This window comes from Camelus ferus, chromosome 35 (assembly GCF_009834535.1).
Source record: "Camelus ferus isolate YT-003-E chromosome 35, BCGSAC_Cfer_1.0, whole genome shotgun sequence".
Classification (NCBI taxonomy): domain Eukaryota; kingdom Metazoa; phylum Chordata; class Mammalia; order Artiodactyla; family Camelidae; genus Camelus; species Camelus ferus.
Window position 1 is genome coordinate 23248811 of NC_045730.1, and position 15392 is coordinate 23264202.

General features: G+C 39.2%; 1 protein-coding gene across 3 annotated transcripts in view; it reads left to right on the forward strand.

The window, feature by feature from the left end:
• The first annotated feature begins 1299 nt into the window (after positions 1 to 1299).
• The window catches only part of RAB18 (RAB18, member RAS oncogene family), a 35287-nt gene continuing 21194 nt past the window's right edge, over positions 1300 to 15392 (forward strand). The window contains exons 1-2 of one of the 3 annotated variants that reach the window (XM_032474052.1): positions 1300 to 1548; positions 5876 to 5931. In XM_032474052.1, the coding sequence (XP_032329943.1) occupies positions 1481 to 1548; positions 5876 to 5931 (124 nt within the window). In that variant the 5' untranslated portion in view covers positions 1300 to 1480. Of the gene's footprint in view, positions 1549 to 5875; positions 5932 to 15392 lie in introns of those variants that run through there. The other 2 variants (XM_032474054.1, XM_032474053.1) reach the window with 2 other exon arrangements.

Genomic DNA, 15392 nt, shown 5'->3' on the forward strand with positions numbered 1-15392 from the left:
CCAAAGTTAGGAATGGGCTCTAGAAGTCCCGTTCATCCATTCAACAATTATTTATTTAGCACATATTATGTGCCAGGAATACTCTAGACCCAGAGGGTATAACAAACGAAGCAGAAAAAGAAAATCCTTGCCTTCATGAAGCTTCACTTTTCTTTGGAGGAAGATTAGGTAGTGAACAAGTAAAGTAGTAAAATATACAGTATATTGGACGGCAGTGCGTGATATGCAGAACAACGCCAAGAGTTACAGGCAATGTTGGAAGGATTTGCCAATTTCGAGGAGTAGGTGCTGGGAAGGCCTCAGTAAGAAGGCAACGTTTGAGCAAAGAGGGTGAAGGAGTCATTTAGATATCTGATGAGAGTTTTTCCTTTTTTAAAAGAAGGTGTTTAATTCTTTAATTTTTTTGAGGGGGTAATTAGGTTTATTTATTTATTTTTTAGTGGAGGTACTTGGGATTGAACCCAAGACCTCATGCATGCTAGGCATGCACTCTACCACTGAGCTACACCCTCCCCCTTCCTTAATTTATTTTAAACTTTATTAATATGTACTCTTCAGTTAAGTGTCTACTGTAGCTGGCATTAGCTGCAAGTATATAAGAAGGTAAGACGGGAGACTAATGTTTATTTAGTGTCTGCCATGTACCAGGCACTTTGCTAATTTTTACACCTGAGGTCTGGTACCGTCTCTAAGGTTCACAACTCGCTAAGAAGACAAAACGTGTACAATTGGGTGTACACGTTTGGGTGTAACAGTAGGTCTGAAGTCGCACCACCAGAGTTTTGTATGCACCTATCTACCCGAGGTTTCGATCTCTCTTTGAAGATGAACGGAGGTGGGAAGGGTATTCATCCATTTAACAGAGCAGAAGCCAGGTTAATAATACCCTACCACATATTTTACAGGGCACCGGAGTTTACAAAGTGCCATCACAAATTAACTTAATCTTCATAACAATTCTAAGAAGCCGGTATTATTATTATATTGTAAGCAGTATTATTGCCCTCGACTGTGGGACACAGGATCAGAAGTCTAGGTAATATAAATAGGTTATACGGTAGTTGGAATGTGAAATTAAGATAACCTACTTTCAAGCACAAAAGGAACAGCTGCTGAAATAAAACAGTACTATACTCGCCGACTCAGTCCCTTTCCAAGTACGTGCACCGCGTAGGGAGGGTTAAGTCAGGGCCAGGGCGGAGGAAGAGGCGGCGAGGCCGCTGAACCCACGCACGGCTCTCTCCTGCGCTTGCGCCAGGCAGGACGTCTCCGGAGAGACGCCTAGGACTCTGGGTTTGCGCAGACGCAGAGCTACCTCCGGGCGGAACTGGGGCGCCCGGGGCTCCTGCTTCCTAAACACCCGGTGCGAAAGGAAGGTGGCAGTGGCGCGGCGGGGCGCATGCGCGGACAGCTCCGCCGGGGGAAGAGTTGAGGGGCGGACCGGCGTTGGCAGCTGGGAGCGGAGCGGAGCAGGGTCAGGATGGATGAGGACGTGCTGACCACCCTGAAGATTCTCATCATCGGCGAGAGTGGCGTGGGCAAGTCCAGGTGAGGCGCGTCTGCGGGCCGTGAAGGCGGCGGCGGGGCTCTGTCTGCCGCTGTGGCCGCTGTCTCCTGGGCCGCGGCGGGAACGGTCAACGGCGGCCTCCGCTCGCGGGCTCCGCGGCCTCTCCCCGCTCGGCCCTGCGGCCCTGCTCCCGCGCCGCCCGCCTGCGTCGGCCGGGTGCGCGGCCTCTGCCAGGCACCGGCTCCTTGGGTCGCTTCCCCTCCTGTCGCACCGAGAAAAAGCAATTCCAAGGGCGCCACTCTGCCAGCCAGTTTGCTACCGGGGAGCCCAGGGCGTGGCGGGCGGGTTTGGGCCCGAGTCCGGCCGAGGGCAAGGCCTCTCTCGGCCCGCGGGGCTCAGGTTCCCTGTCACCCCGCGAGCTGAGAGTCGTAACTTTACCACTGTGGGATTTCTGTCGGGCTTTCTCTGAATCCGTAATGTTCTACATAGGAGGTTTCGTGACGCCGTAGTCACATTCCTGGCCTATTTTGGTGCACCCCGTAGCCGTTTTGGTTTTTTTTTTTTATATGAGTCAGCTGTGAAAGAACTCACCCGTCATCTGACTGCTTGAATAATTAACTTTAGTCTCAGATGCTAGAGCCTAAGCTGTGGACCACTTGAAAATCAAGTGTGATTGTCACTTCTTATTCTGCCACATCACATCAAGGTAAAAGGACCCGTTAGTGTTTGTCTTTTCTTTCTTGACTCTTGGGGAAAAATAGTATTGACAGTTAAGAGTCGAGTGTAAAGGAAGACTTGGAGCCCGATGGGTGTTGCAAGAGGGTTGTGATTTCATCTTGGTGTTAGAACAAAGTTCTCCAGGTGAAGTTATCCTTCCCTCTGAGTACGAGTAGGCTGTATTCTACGCTGCTTTGCTCTTTAAACAATATCCGGATTCCAGGAGCTATCCCTCCTGATAAATTTATCTTTCAGATCAGTTCTTGAAATCTTACTTTTTTAGATATTTGAGGATTTGAAATCTTATTCTGTAATATGTTCCGAAATTTTATGTATTTTTAAAGTACGAGAATACATTTTCATAGTTTTCCTCTTTTAATGTACTTGTATATTAGAATGAGAGATTTGGACATAACAAGGAATAAATTAATGAAACACTATGGGCCAGCAAAATAATATGATTTGTGTGTGTGTATGTTATTTAAAGGGCTGAATAAAATCATTTTCATGATCACCGTCTGTTAGGTTTGAGGGTTAAAAAGTTAGATAGTATGTGAACATTGTCTTGATAGGAATTCCATAGCCTTGTGTCTTTTTTTTTTTTTTTTTCCCTTCTTCTTCTTGAAATGTAACCCTCAGATAGGTTAAGGCCTATGAAATTGCTGATTTTGAGGTCAAGAATGGTTGGATGTCATTTCATGTGGTTGGCACTTGTCCTGTATGTATTGGATGGATGACTGGTTAAGCTGTCTTAACATTTTCTGGAAGGTTAACTGGAGGTACATTGTTCACACAATTGAGGTTCTTCCTCTAGAGTAAAATCTGTTAAGTGGATTTATTCGTTTCCTTGGTTCCTTCCCCTCAAACATTTATTTGGATTTAATCTGCTCCAGACTTTTTCTCAGTACTCAGTGGTGAATTGTCAGCTGCTCACTGTAAAATTTTAACACCTTTATCTCTTTCAGGAAAGGATTATATTTAGGGAGAAACTTAGCTTGCTTTTCTAGCTAGATAGACATTATTGGTGTATGTGATATGCTATGGAAAACAACCCTGAACACTTATCTTTCTGGATAAGATGAGAATTAATGACTCTTTAGAAGCCTATGCTTTTTAAGAAGAATTAGTACAAAAACATTTGTTACAGATAAAATCTCACAGGGTTGTTCTAACCAAGTGTCTATTTCTTCATAGATTTAGAGTCAGTGCAAGTGAGATAACACTTGTGTTGTTGAGAAATCATTGTGCAACAAAGGACATCTTAATGAATTCAAAGTAATGGGTTATTTTTCCAGTTTATTTCAGACTTGGATTGTAATGAGCCTGTGTGAGGGCAGCCGGGAGATTAGAATCATGAAACTGGTCCTGCCACGTGTGTGATCTTGTGTGAGACACTGGAGCACTCTGGGCCTTCATTTCTTCATTTGAAAAATGAGGCTGGAGTAGAAATCTCTCAAACCATATCTAGTGTTAAATGTATAAGATTCTTTAATTCTGTGGCTAGCCAGGGTGAAGTAAAGAAGTAGCAAGGGGTTTCAGAAATTGGAAGAGATTATGGAGACTTTCTGTAATCTAAATTGCTATGCCTCTTATATCCCCATCCTTTTGGCCAGTTTCATTTGTAAGTTAAGGAATGCAGATTAGCTATAATCACACTGTGTATTATTAATTTGGCCTCCTCTGAGTGGAGTGGTGGTTGTAACTTCTTCCATCTAGATCCCTGCGTGGAGAGTGTTTTGCTCCTTTAACTTTGAAAATATGAAGACTTAAACCTTTTGGTTCTTAATCATTTTCAGGTTGTGGATTTCTTTCAAAATCTAATAGAATAATAGACTCTCTGCCTAGAAGAATGCATATATGGAATTTAGAATACCTTTCAAGCTAACAGTGTACCCTGGTTAATCTCTGTTGGCTTATACTCAGAGCTTGCATTAAAATTTGTTGCTTTGCACTGTACGAAGTCCCTACCTTTCCTGAGATATCACTGATGACAACCGATGCTGTTAGGATTAGCAGTTATGTCAGAAAATCCCCAGCTCAGTGTCTGGCACATTGTCGATGTTCAGTAAATAATAACCAATACTGTTATTATTTATATTATTATTATTATTATTATTATTATTATTATTATTATTGTATTATTATCATTACTACTCAGCAAGTTTCTATGTTTTTGTAATAATATTTTCTGTGGTGACCAAGTATAGATGCATATCTTTTCTATTCTTAAAATTGTGGGTAACTGAAATTTTTAGTGAAATCTTCACTTTTGTTAAAGTCTAATGTTGGGAAGAGAAGAAAATTTTTATGAGTAGTCTTTTCAGATTCTTATTAGTACTGTCACCTGACTCATGTTGGAAGTAAGTAAAATTAGTTGTGGTCGAGAGGGGTCAGTGTTAAGCAGAAAAATCTATGATTTGATTCTTCTGTTTGCTTTGCTTTTGTGGTGCTGGTTTTATGATAAACATCACAAAGAAAGCAAAACCATGAAAAGGAGAGTTAGTCCTTTAAATGGGATTAATGACACTGGGTTTGGAAACTACCAAGAGGCCATTATGTTTTGCAGTATGCCCTATTAACAAAAAAAATCTAGCAGCAATAATTAAAAATTAGAAATATTCATACTTTTTTTTCCTGCAGTTCAGATGTGATAGCTGTTGCTTTGATTTTACTAATGCAAACAGTCAATGGAGTAGTCTCGTCCTACTTAGGAGATAATGTGAGGGCAGACTGATTACTTTTATAAACTTACAGCTTTAACAAAAGCTTAGATTTCATTTTTGAAGAGCTTCTAATAACTGACACTTCTGCCTTTTAGTAAATAAAATAATTCTGGGAAACAAAATCTTAGTGCACTCTTAGGTGTCTTTTCTGTCATTTCATGCCTTCTTTCCTAGTTTCTGTACCATTTCCCAGGATTAGTCCTTTGTTGTCTCTTACCATGATCATGGCAGTTGTCTTACGTTGATTTTCTTGCATTTTTTTTTCTTTGCTGGCATTAACTTTTCAAAATGTAGAGCATTTCTTGCCATTCCTTTCTTTGAAAGCTTTTCATAGCTCCCTGTTGCTTGCTTGGTTTCATGCACCCTATGCAGCATTTGCCAGAGGATGCCTGTTCTGGCCATCATTTGATTTTTCTACCTTCACTTTTTATTGTATCTTTTCTTTTCACTTAGATAACAGTCATACTACTTGTTTCAAAATGCTAGACTTCACACCTTTCTGTTTTTATTTGAATCCAGAGTGGATTAGGCATCAGATTTTTAAAAAATTAATTTGTTGCATTCCAGGAGACTTATTTTCCCCCTTTCATCCATGTCAGTTAAAGCATGGCATGCTGCTAACATTAGTACAGTTCTGTTTTTAAAAAGAAAAAACCACAGTCCTTTTCACATTTGGGTTATTTAGCAGGGGAGCATGGAGAGTATATTTTCTAGTAAACTACTTTGCTCTTGGGATTCTTTAATTATCTTTCCAATAATTTAAATCCTCTGTATATATATACACCGAGGTAGTATTTCTGGGAGCAGACTACATCAGCTATTCTTATCTGCATCTAATCTGTGACAAAATATAATAACCATGAACGTTTAGCAGATGATTAGAAAGAAAAGTCAAATTCCTAATCTGTCTTTTTAACATCTCTTCTAGCCTGCTCTTGAGGTTCACAGATGATACTTTTGATCCTGAACTTGCAGCAACAATAGGTAAGCCTGCGTTTAAAAATACAGTAGAGCAGGAGGGAGGCGCGAGGCAGGAGCGGGCGGCTGGGCTCGGCAGCACATCCAGCGCAGCGTGGCGCCCCGGGCCTGGCCCCATGCCCACAGCCCTGCAGGACCGCCCTTGAGCGCGGGCGCCCCTCCCGCGCCCCCCGCCTGCCGGCACTGTAGCCGCCATGGCGCGGCCGGGCGGCCTGGCGCTCCCCAGGCTCCGCGCCGGCCGGAAGACGCTGTTGGCGGCCGCCGCGGGCGTGGTGATGCTGCTGGTGCTGGTGGTGCTCATTCCGTGCTGGTGAGCTCAGGCAGCCCGGATGGCCGCTATGAGATGCTGGGTACCTGCCGCATGGTGTGCGACCCCTGCCTCGCGCGGGGCCCCGGCGCCACAGCACGGTCTCTGGCTTCATCATCTATTCGGATTGAGCTCCCCGCCTCCCCTCCATCCCCTGTCCCCTACGGGGCTCCTCTCCCGGTGGGGCAAAGAATGACGCGTCCCTTGCCACCCCCTGGCTGCCCGTCGCGGTTGCAGGCCCTCCGGGCTATGACGCCCCCGGCCCGCCCTTGGCACCGCCTGGGCCGCAGCTAGCCCTCCCGCCGGCTCGCCGCAGAGCCGGGTCCATCGTGCCCTTCCCGGTCCCCGGGAGGCAGTGTTGACCACCTCCGCTCCATCCGGCCTGCGCTGTATATTTGTACAATAGGATTGTTTATTGCCCACCCTGCCGGCCAGCCCACCCCAGCTTGGGGAGAGGTCTCCGCAGGGTCGCTCCCCGCTCCATGCACTGCCCACCTGATCTGGAATAGTGCTGTTGGGGGAGGGGTGTGTTGGGGGCTGGGTAGCTTCCCAGCTCTCCTTACAGCCCCAGCCAGGCTGCGCCCCGTCTGACCAAAGCTATAATAGAAACACTTCCATGCCGGAAAAAAAAAATACAATAGAAATGCCAAATATTTTCTTGCCTTTAGACTGTTTTTTCTAACTCCCCTGCCTTCCTCTCACCAACCCCATTGCCTCCATGTCTATTGAAATCTTACTTGTCTTTCAACTCTTTACTTTGGTGTCATTAAATTTCTGGAGCTTTTGTAGATTTCACTGAGCGAAAATAACTTCCTTATCTGTAGTCTCATGGTGCTTTGTTAACACTGTGGGTATTGTGATCATCTGTATACGCATTTCTCTCCTGTGCTTGGACTGTCCTTTATTTAGCAGCATACAGTTATTTGTTTACTGTATCCCAGGCACCGTCCTACGAGGTGGGTTACGCGAGGAATAATACAGACGTGGTCAGTGTCACCTAACAGTAGAGTGTATTAATTTTGTATTTTTAGTGTGTGCTACAGTATCTGTCATGTATTCTGAACTCATCGTATTTATTGATATTAGTTATTAAAGCTTCTTAGAAGCAGTAATACTTAAATGTCTTTTAGAAGTGAAATTTAGATTTCCTGAGTGGTTTGCTGCACCAGCTATTAGAATATATGAGAAGGTGGAGCTAAATATTTCGGTATCCCTTTTGGGGAGTAGCTGACTGTGTAAGGCATAAGAGCCAGCTTGCAGTAGTGGGAAGGGCTGAGTCAGAGCAGAGTGTTGGTCTTGGTTCTGCCTTCAGCCTTGTCATCTTGAGCAAGTCATTTAACTTCATTGTCTTCATCTGTGAGTTGAGGAGTTCTGATGACAGGGTACATTTTTCTTCCAGGTCTAAAATTTTGTGATCTGATGTGTAGAATGTAGTAAAGATGATCCTAGTATTATTATTAGGGAAAATAAAGAGTTTTAACTGGCTTGATTTGTTCTCATTTATTGTTATATCCTACTCAGGTTTCCTGTTAATATTTATCACATATGCTTAATCATTCTCTCTACTTTCACACACACAGTATTCTTGTTTTTGTCTAATTGTTTGAGAGGAAATGGCAGACATGATGTCTTCAGTGTGTATTTCCTAAATGACCATGGATACTGTTCTGCTGTATACAGACAGATTTCACCAGTTGTCCCACCAATGTCTTACATAGCAAAAGAAAAATAATTTTTAAAAAAAAATTCATAGAGACAAAAAAAAAATACTAAGAAAAGCAATTTCTGGTCCAGGATTCAGTCAGGATCACACATTGAATTTGTTTATTTTTAAAATTTTTTTATTGAAGTATTGTTGATTTACAATGTTGTGTTAGTTTCAGGTATAAAGCAAAGTGATTCAGTTATGTATATACATAAATACATTTTTTTCTTTTCAGATTCTTTTTCAGTGTATGTTAACTATGCACACATTGAATTTGGTTATTTTTCTTTAGTCTCTTTTAATCTGAACATTTCTTCCGTCTTTCCTTGTCTTTCATGGCCTTGACATTTTCAACAAGAGTACATACAGATCAGTTATTTTGTAGACTATCCTTCAATTGCATTTTTCCAGTGTGTCCTCATGGTCAGATTCAGTCATGCATTTTGGGCAGGAATTCTGCAGAAGTGCTTCTGAGAGCGTGGTGTGTGTCTGTACCATTGTTGGTGATGGGACTTTGGTTACTTAAGCTGATATGTACCAAATTTCTCCACTGTAAAGTGTCATGCTGTCATTCCAACTGTGGTGGTTCTCAGATGGTGGTTTTTCAGATTCCATCATTCCATTTATATTTCTCATTTAGAATTCTGTAAGGAAGAATTCTTTTTTGTTTCTTTCTTTCCATCAATATGGGCTCATAGTACCTCTAAATGTTTAATAAATTTTATCAGGCATTACTTAGCTTTTGTATGACATACTAACATTTACGGACTTACTCTTATGTTTATAAAAGGAATCACTTAAAACACTAGTAATTCAAAATATGTTTTAATTTGGTGTTGGTGTATTACTTGCTCCTTTAAAAAAGATTAGTAGTAACACTTGATTTTGCTCAGAACATACCTGGAAATGGGTAGTGAGGAGTATAAGAACAGTAACCAGTAGGAAATAAACCTGCCTAGAGCTAAAATGTTACTAAGGGGGCAATCTTAAATGTAATATAAACTATCTCCGTTTCACACTGAAACGTAATCGAGAGCTTGTAGAATGACAGATATTTGTTGTCCTTATTACTAAAGACTGCTTTAAAAACAAATACTAAGATTGTAGCATACTGATGGGAATATACATATTTTGTTCCCCAAATGGGCCCTGGGTTTTTAAAAGTGTCTTTTTCATTTAGGCTTCAGAGTATTTTCTGCCCTAGGTTTTAACCAATATACACACGAGTTTTAAAAACAAAAACAATTATCTCAGTTGTTAAGGGTCTTATGAAAATTAGTGTTTTGTGGAAAATTAATATTTTACCTCACAGCAAAATATTTAAAAAGCACACCTTTGTCTTTCAGTGACATAGTGAAACCCTCAAGTTTCTGTCTTGTATAAATTAATCTTTTTCTTAATTGTTGGATTTGAAGATGGTACTATAAGGTTGGCATTTTGTTCACTTGCTTTCTGAGAGTTGGCTAATAACAATGTAGAGATGGAGAAACTAAAACAAACCCCATAATCCACTATTCTTGAAGGCAGCTAAAACCCCAAGCCCCAAAATAGGTGGAATGGCTGCCAGAAGCAGGAGATTGAGCAGGCCGCATGTGGGAGGAAGCAGGGAGGATGCTGCAGCCACAGAGCTCAGAGCCAGCAAGAGATGCTTCATGAAGTTGAGAGGCCAACCCTGAGGTGCAAAACCTGTATTCCTTGTTTGTAAAGGCAGAGTGGGTTTCAAAAGCTAATGGCGGGAGTTAACCTGTGTCTGGTTTGATTCGAAGAAGGGGAGACGAAGCCAAACAAGGAGTCACACAAACAAGCCATTTTCGTGTTTGTCTGTCTCTGTAGCAGTAGGGGAGGAGATGCCTTTGCAGTCTGCCTGTCTTCCTTGGCTGTTGAGAAGTAAAAAACTAAACAATTCTCATGTAAAACCCTGTATCAAGACAGAGCTTTGCTGGTGTAGAACTGAGCTACCATGGCCTTCTTCATGATCCTCTGCAGATACCCGGTCTAGGAAAACCTCATTGCCTACAAAGATGGCTTAACTAAAGGAATCCAGCTCCAGGCCACTACCACCACTCAAAGATCAGAAAGGAACAGAGAAGTGGAAAAACAAAGGACAGGTGGAGAGTACTCATCGGGAAAAATGTTGCTGTAAAGGAGATGAAAATAATGACCAAATATTTTGCCATGAATTTAAAGTCCTTAATGAAATATTTACAACTGAGACCACAAAGCAGTGTGTAAGGACTCGGAGAAGAGACAGTGTGACTACATGAGAAAAGGCAATGTTAAGCCACTTGAGTGGAAAGAAAAATAAATAAAATTAAAACCATCACTGAAATGAAGAATGAAAGAAAATAAAACCATCACTGAAATGAAGGTGAAATTGGAAAAAATCACAAGGGGCAATAGAGACTGTGGAAAACAGTAAAGAACATGGAGGCTAGAAATGGAAAAAGTGGATAGAATTTGCCAAAATGAGCAAAAATGTTAAATTAGAGTGAGAAAGTGACAGATACAGAAATCAGAAAAGGAGATTGTCCATATGTATATTTGTGTTGCAGAAGTAGAAACATAATGAAACACAATGCGTGATGATATAACCCAAGATAACATTTCTGGTACAAAAACAAACGAACACAAAATTGTAAGAATATTTAGACCAAGTTTTTGTTTGTAACATGGGAGTGTTTGGAAAAACTAAAAAGGCATTGGATTTCCCTTGCTATGATTGGGCCATATGATGGTCTTTGCCTGAGATATTTAATCACCTGCACAGATACTACAGTTGGTTGAAATTTATGCATGGGTGTTAGATCCTTACAGAAAGTCATTATGCTACCTTTGCATAGTCTAATTAAATAGGCAAATTTTGCTTCATGCTAGGTTTTTTTTTTGTTTTTAATTTACCCAGTTTTAGGTAGCCTTTGATTATACAGTGATTTAAGTAAAACTTTTTTAAGATTAAAAAAATAGAAAATTTAAAACTGGTTCTGTACTTAAGACAGTTTTATAAGCTATTAATCTGTTTGTAACACTTATAATTGTTAAAACATGTGAAAATATGTTTTGAGTGTTGATGCATTTTGACTAAAGTTAGGCAAATTTTGGTTTTTGTTGGTTGACTTAGATTAGTGATTAAGTTTTTAGAAATACCCAAAACTGTTGGGATTCTAAGGGCAGAGATCAAAGCTGTTCCACCCACAAGTTACCTTATAGTTTGTGCTTACTTAACAGAAAGATAATTTAATTAAAATGGAAAATAGTGTTTATATATTTTTTTATTGCCATAACATAAACTTGTTAAAGTATTTGGAAACATGAGATAATTCAAAGAAAAGTAGAACTATTCTGTTTCATATAATTTCATTTATTTAAATATTCTAATTGGAATAAAGCAATAAAAATGACTAACATTTCTTTATTTAGAATAATAATAAATGGTCTTTGTTATATACAAATTGCTTCCTTTTTCCATTTTACTTAGAGATTAGGAAAGATTGTGATTTTTTTTTTCATATGCCTTTCCAGCATTGTGTAATGGCTGATAGGCTTTTTTATACTGAAATACCCTCGCTTTCCTAGATAAGTTTGACATATTCGATGTATTTCTGTATTCTGTTGAGTAATATTTAATTTAGAATTTTTACATTTATTTTCATATATAATATGGTCACTCCTTTTTTGTATTTTTTTATTCAGGATTTGGCATTGAAGTTGATTGGTCTGTAAAATGAAGGGACATTCCATCTTTTAAAGTTTTCTTTACTTGCTTAAACAGTATTGGAATTATCTGTTCTGTAAAGGTTACATTTCATCTGTGAGTCAGTCTGATCCTGTCCTTTATTGACCATTCAGCCTCTTCAAGTTTTCTATTTCTTAAACAGTCTTGGGATTGTAACTAGGAAAGAATCCCAATTTATTTCTTAAGTTAATTGCATATAGTATTCTTTTAAACTCTTCATTATCTCTGTTTATGCTTTCTCATTTCTAAACTTGTATATTTTTGTTGTCTCTCTTTCCCATAAGGGATATATCTATTTTATTGTTTGAGGAATTGCTTTATTTTTTTCCCACTTTTTCCTTCCTAATTTTATCCTGGTTTATTTGTTTAGTTTCTTAAGATGATTGTTAAGTTTCCTTATTTTTTGTCTCTATTTTTAATAAAGATGTCCTCTGTGTGGGGGAAGGTATAGCTCAAGTGGCAGAGTGCATGCTTAGCATGCGTGAGGTCCTGGGTTCAATCCCCAGTACCTCCTTGAAGAATAACTGAATAAATTAATTACCTCCCCTACCAAAAAAAAAAAAAAAAAAAAGATGTCCTCTAAGAACAAGCTTTACTGTGTCCCACAGATTTTGGTAGGCTGTTTGTTTTCCTTTGCTCTCTGGATAGTTTGAATTTTCAGTTCTGCTTTCTTCTTTGAACATTTGAAATCTTAAAATGTTTCTTAAGGTCCAGGCTTTTTTCAGCTGTTTCTTATTTACTGGATAATGATTCCTGTTTGTAGTGAGACCACCCCTCCGCGCCCTCCCTGACCCAGCCTCATGTCCATCAGCAAGAGTCATGTTAGCCCTGGGATTTAGCCTGCTTCTGACAGGACCTTCCTCCGTGCCCTCCTTTCATCTCCAGATGCTTTCTTCCTTGCTGTTGCTAGCTGCCACAAGCCACCAGGCATCATCACTGGTTTCCCCTTTTCGTGGAGTCACCACTGAAAGCCCTGGCCTCCCAGCTTAGTCTTCATTCCCCAGACTCTGATTTTCTTTTCTCACCCTCAGCTCCCTTGCCTTCTCAACTCTTGTCTTCTGAGTTAGCAGGGCACTTGTCACATTTCATTGTTAATACTTTTTAAGTTATTAGTAAACTCCAATTTGTGGATCTAGGTCCTCATAATCTCATTCTTCATGGATCCTTAAGTCTTTTATGGTAATTGTCTTGATGCCCCCCTCCTTGTTATCCTCTACCCTCCTCCCAAAAAGAATCAAAATAGCAGGTGAAGGAGGCATTTTTGTTATATTCCTCACTTAGAGATTAAGCTCTTGCCTCCCTAGACTTAGTAAGAGAGGACTAAATCCAGCCTCCCAGCTTCTAGCTTGGCATTCTTTAATCACAGCACAGTGATACAACTCAGCAATAAAAAGAATCAAACACAGGTCTGAACAGAATGTCAAAAATGCTAAACATACAGGGAAGCAGCAAAATTAAATATATCAGTTAGTTAAACGTGAATGGGTCCTGTTTTCTTAATAGGCCCAGTTAATTAACAAAGCAGCTGTAATAGTCGTAAACAAGAAGGCACCAAATAGAGAGGCAAAGTGTAAAAGCAAAATCTGTTCAAAACACAAGAGAAGAATTTGATGAAAACCGGTTTGTTAAGAGATTGCTTATATCTCCTTCATAACAGATAGATCCAAAAGACACACAGAAAAAGGCCAGGGGGAAAATAGAATAACAATCAACAAATATTTTGAAGGAAGAATGCATGGCTTTAAAAGTTCACAGAACAGTTTTACTAAATCAGTCTTGGACTTGGCAGCTAAGTAAACCTTAAATTGTAAAAGAAACAGAAATCTTACAATACATGTTATCTGATAATTTATTCTTTCAGAAAACATTTTTGATCTATTATGTTCCTAGCGTATGAGTTGGTAGTAGGATTTTTAAAAGTTACCGTACAGTAAAATTGACCTTTTTTTGGTATAGTTCTTTGAATTTTAACATACATATTATAACAAATGTATATGGTCATATAATCACTACCACAATTAGGATACCAAACAGTGCCATCATCCTGAAGAAGTCCCCTAGTGCCATCCTTTTTCAGTGACACTTTTCCCCTGCCTTCCTGCCAAACCACTGGTCAGCCTTTGTGACTATAGCTTTGTCTTTTTGAGAATGTCATACAGCTGGAGCATAGTATATAAACTTTCAGACTGAATTTTCTCACTTAGCATAATGCATTTTGTGCTGTATCCAAGTTGTTGTGTGTCAGTAGTTTGTGCCATTTGGTTGCTGGGTTGTATTCCATTATATTTCAGAGCTGGTTTATCCATCCACCTCTTTTAGAACTTTTGAGTTGTTTCCAGATTTGTATGATTACAAATAGATCTGTTATAAACATTCAGGTACAGGATTTTATGTGAATATTAATTTTTATTTCTGTAGAGTAAATATCCAGTAATGGGATTGCTGGATCATACAGTAAATGCATGTTTAACTTTAGAAACAGTTTGCCTATTTTTTCTATAAAGTCATTGTATCATTTTACATTTCTGCCAGCAGTATATGAAAGTTCTTGTTTGTCCACAGCCTCGTCTGTTATACTTGGTATGATCAGACTTTTATTAAACTGCAGTCATTCTGATAGGTGTGTATTGGTAATCTCATTGTGGTTTAATTTGCATTCATGCAATGGCTCATGGTTTTGAGCATCTTTTAAAGTTCTTATTGTGGAGTTCTGAGTTCTTTATATATTCTGCATGCAAGTCCTTTGTTAGATGAAATATGCTTTGCAGGTATTTTTTTCTTAGTGTGGGGCTCTTGTCATTCTGTTAACAGTTTATTTCTTAAAGTAAAAGTTGTTTATTTTTATGCAACCCAAGTTATCAATTTTTTCTTTTATGGATGTTGATTTCAGTGTTGTATCTTTTGCTCAATAGATGGTTGCAGTGATTTTATCCTGTGTTTTCATTTAGAACTTTTATAATTTTATAGTTTCTATTAGGTCTGTGATTCATTTTGAATTAATTTTTGGATACAGTGTGAAGTATGTGAATCCAAGTCCTTTTTTCTTTTCCTCTTTCTAAAACTCTTTTTTTTTGTTGTTGGTATATGGAGATCTAGTTTTTCGGAAACTATCCACTGAAAAGACTGTCCTTTCTGCACTGAATAGCTTTAGCACCTTTCTGAAAATATCAGTTGTCCATACGTGCGTGAGTCTGTTTCTGGACCCTGTTCTACTCCATTTGGCTGTTTGTCTTTGTCAGTATCTCGCTGTCTTGATTTCTATAGCTTTATAAAAGTCTGAAAGTCATATATATAGTCTACTAATTTTGTACTTTTTCAAAATTGTTTTGGCTATTCTAGTTTCTTTACATTTCTCAATGAATTTTAGGATCAACTTGTTGATTTAAAAATAAAAGCCTGCTAGGATTTTGATAGGGATTGCACTGAATCTATATAGATCAGTTTGGGGAGAATGGAACTCAACAACATTGAGTTTATGATCCCCGAACGAGTTAGATCTCTTTGTTCATTTAGGTCTTTTAAATTTTCTGAGTGGTTGTATATCTTTGGCATCTTTCGTCAGATTCCCTAAGTAGTCCATAAATTTTTATGTAAGATGATGTTAAAATTTAAAAAAATTTCCCTTTGTTCATTACTATTGAATAGAAATACAATTGATTTTTTTTGAGTGTTTATTTTGTATCATCCAACCTTGCTAAACTTGCTTATTCATTCTAGGACCT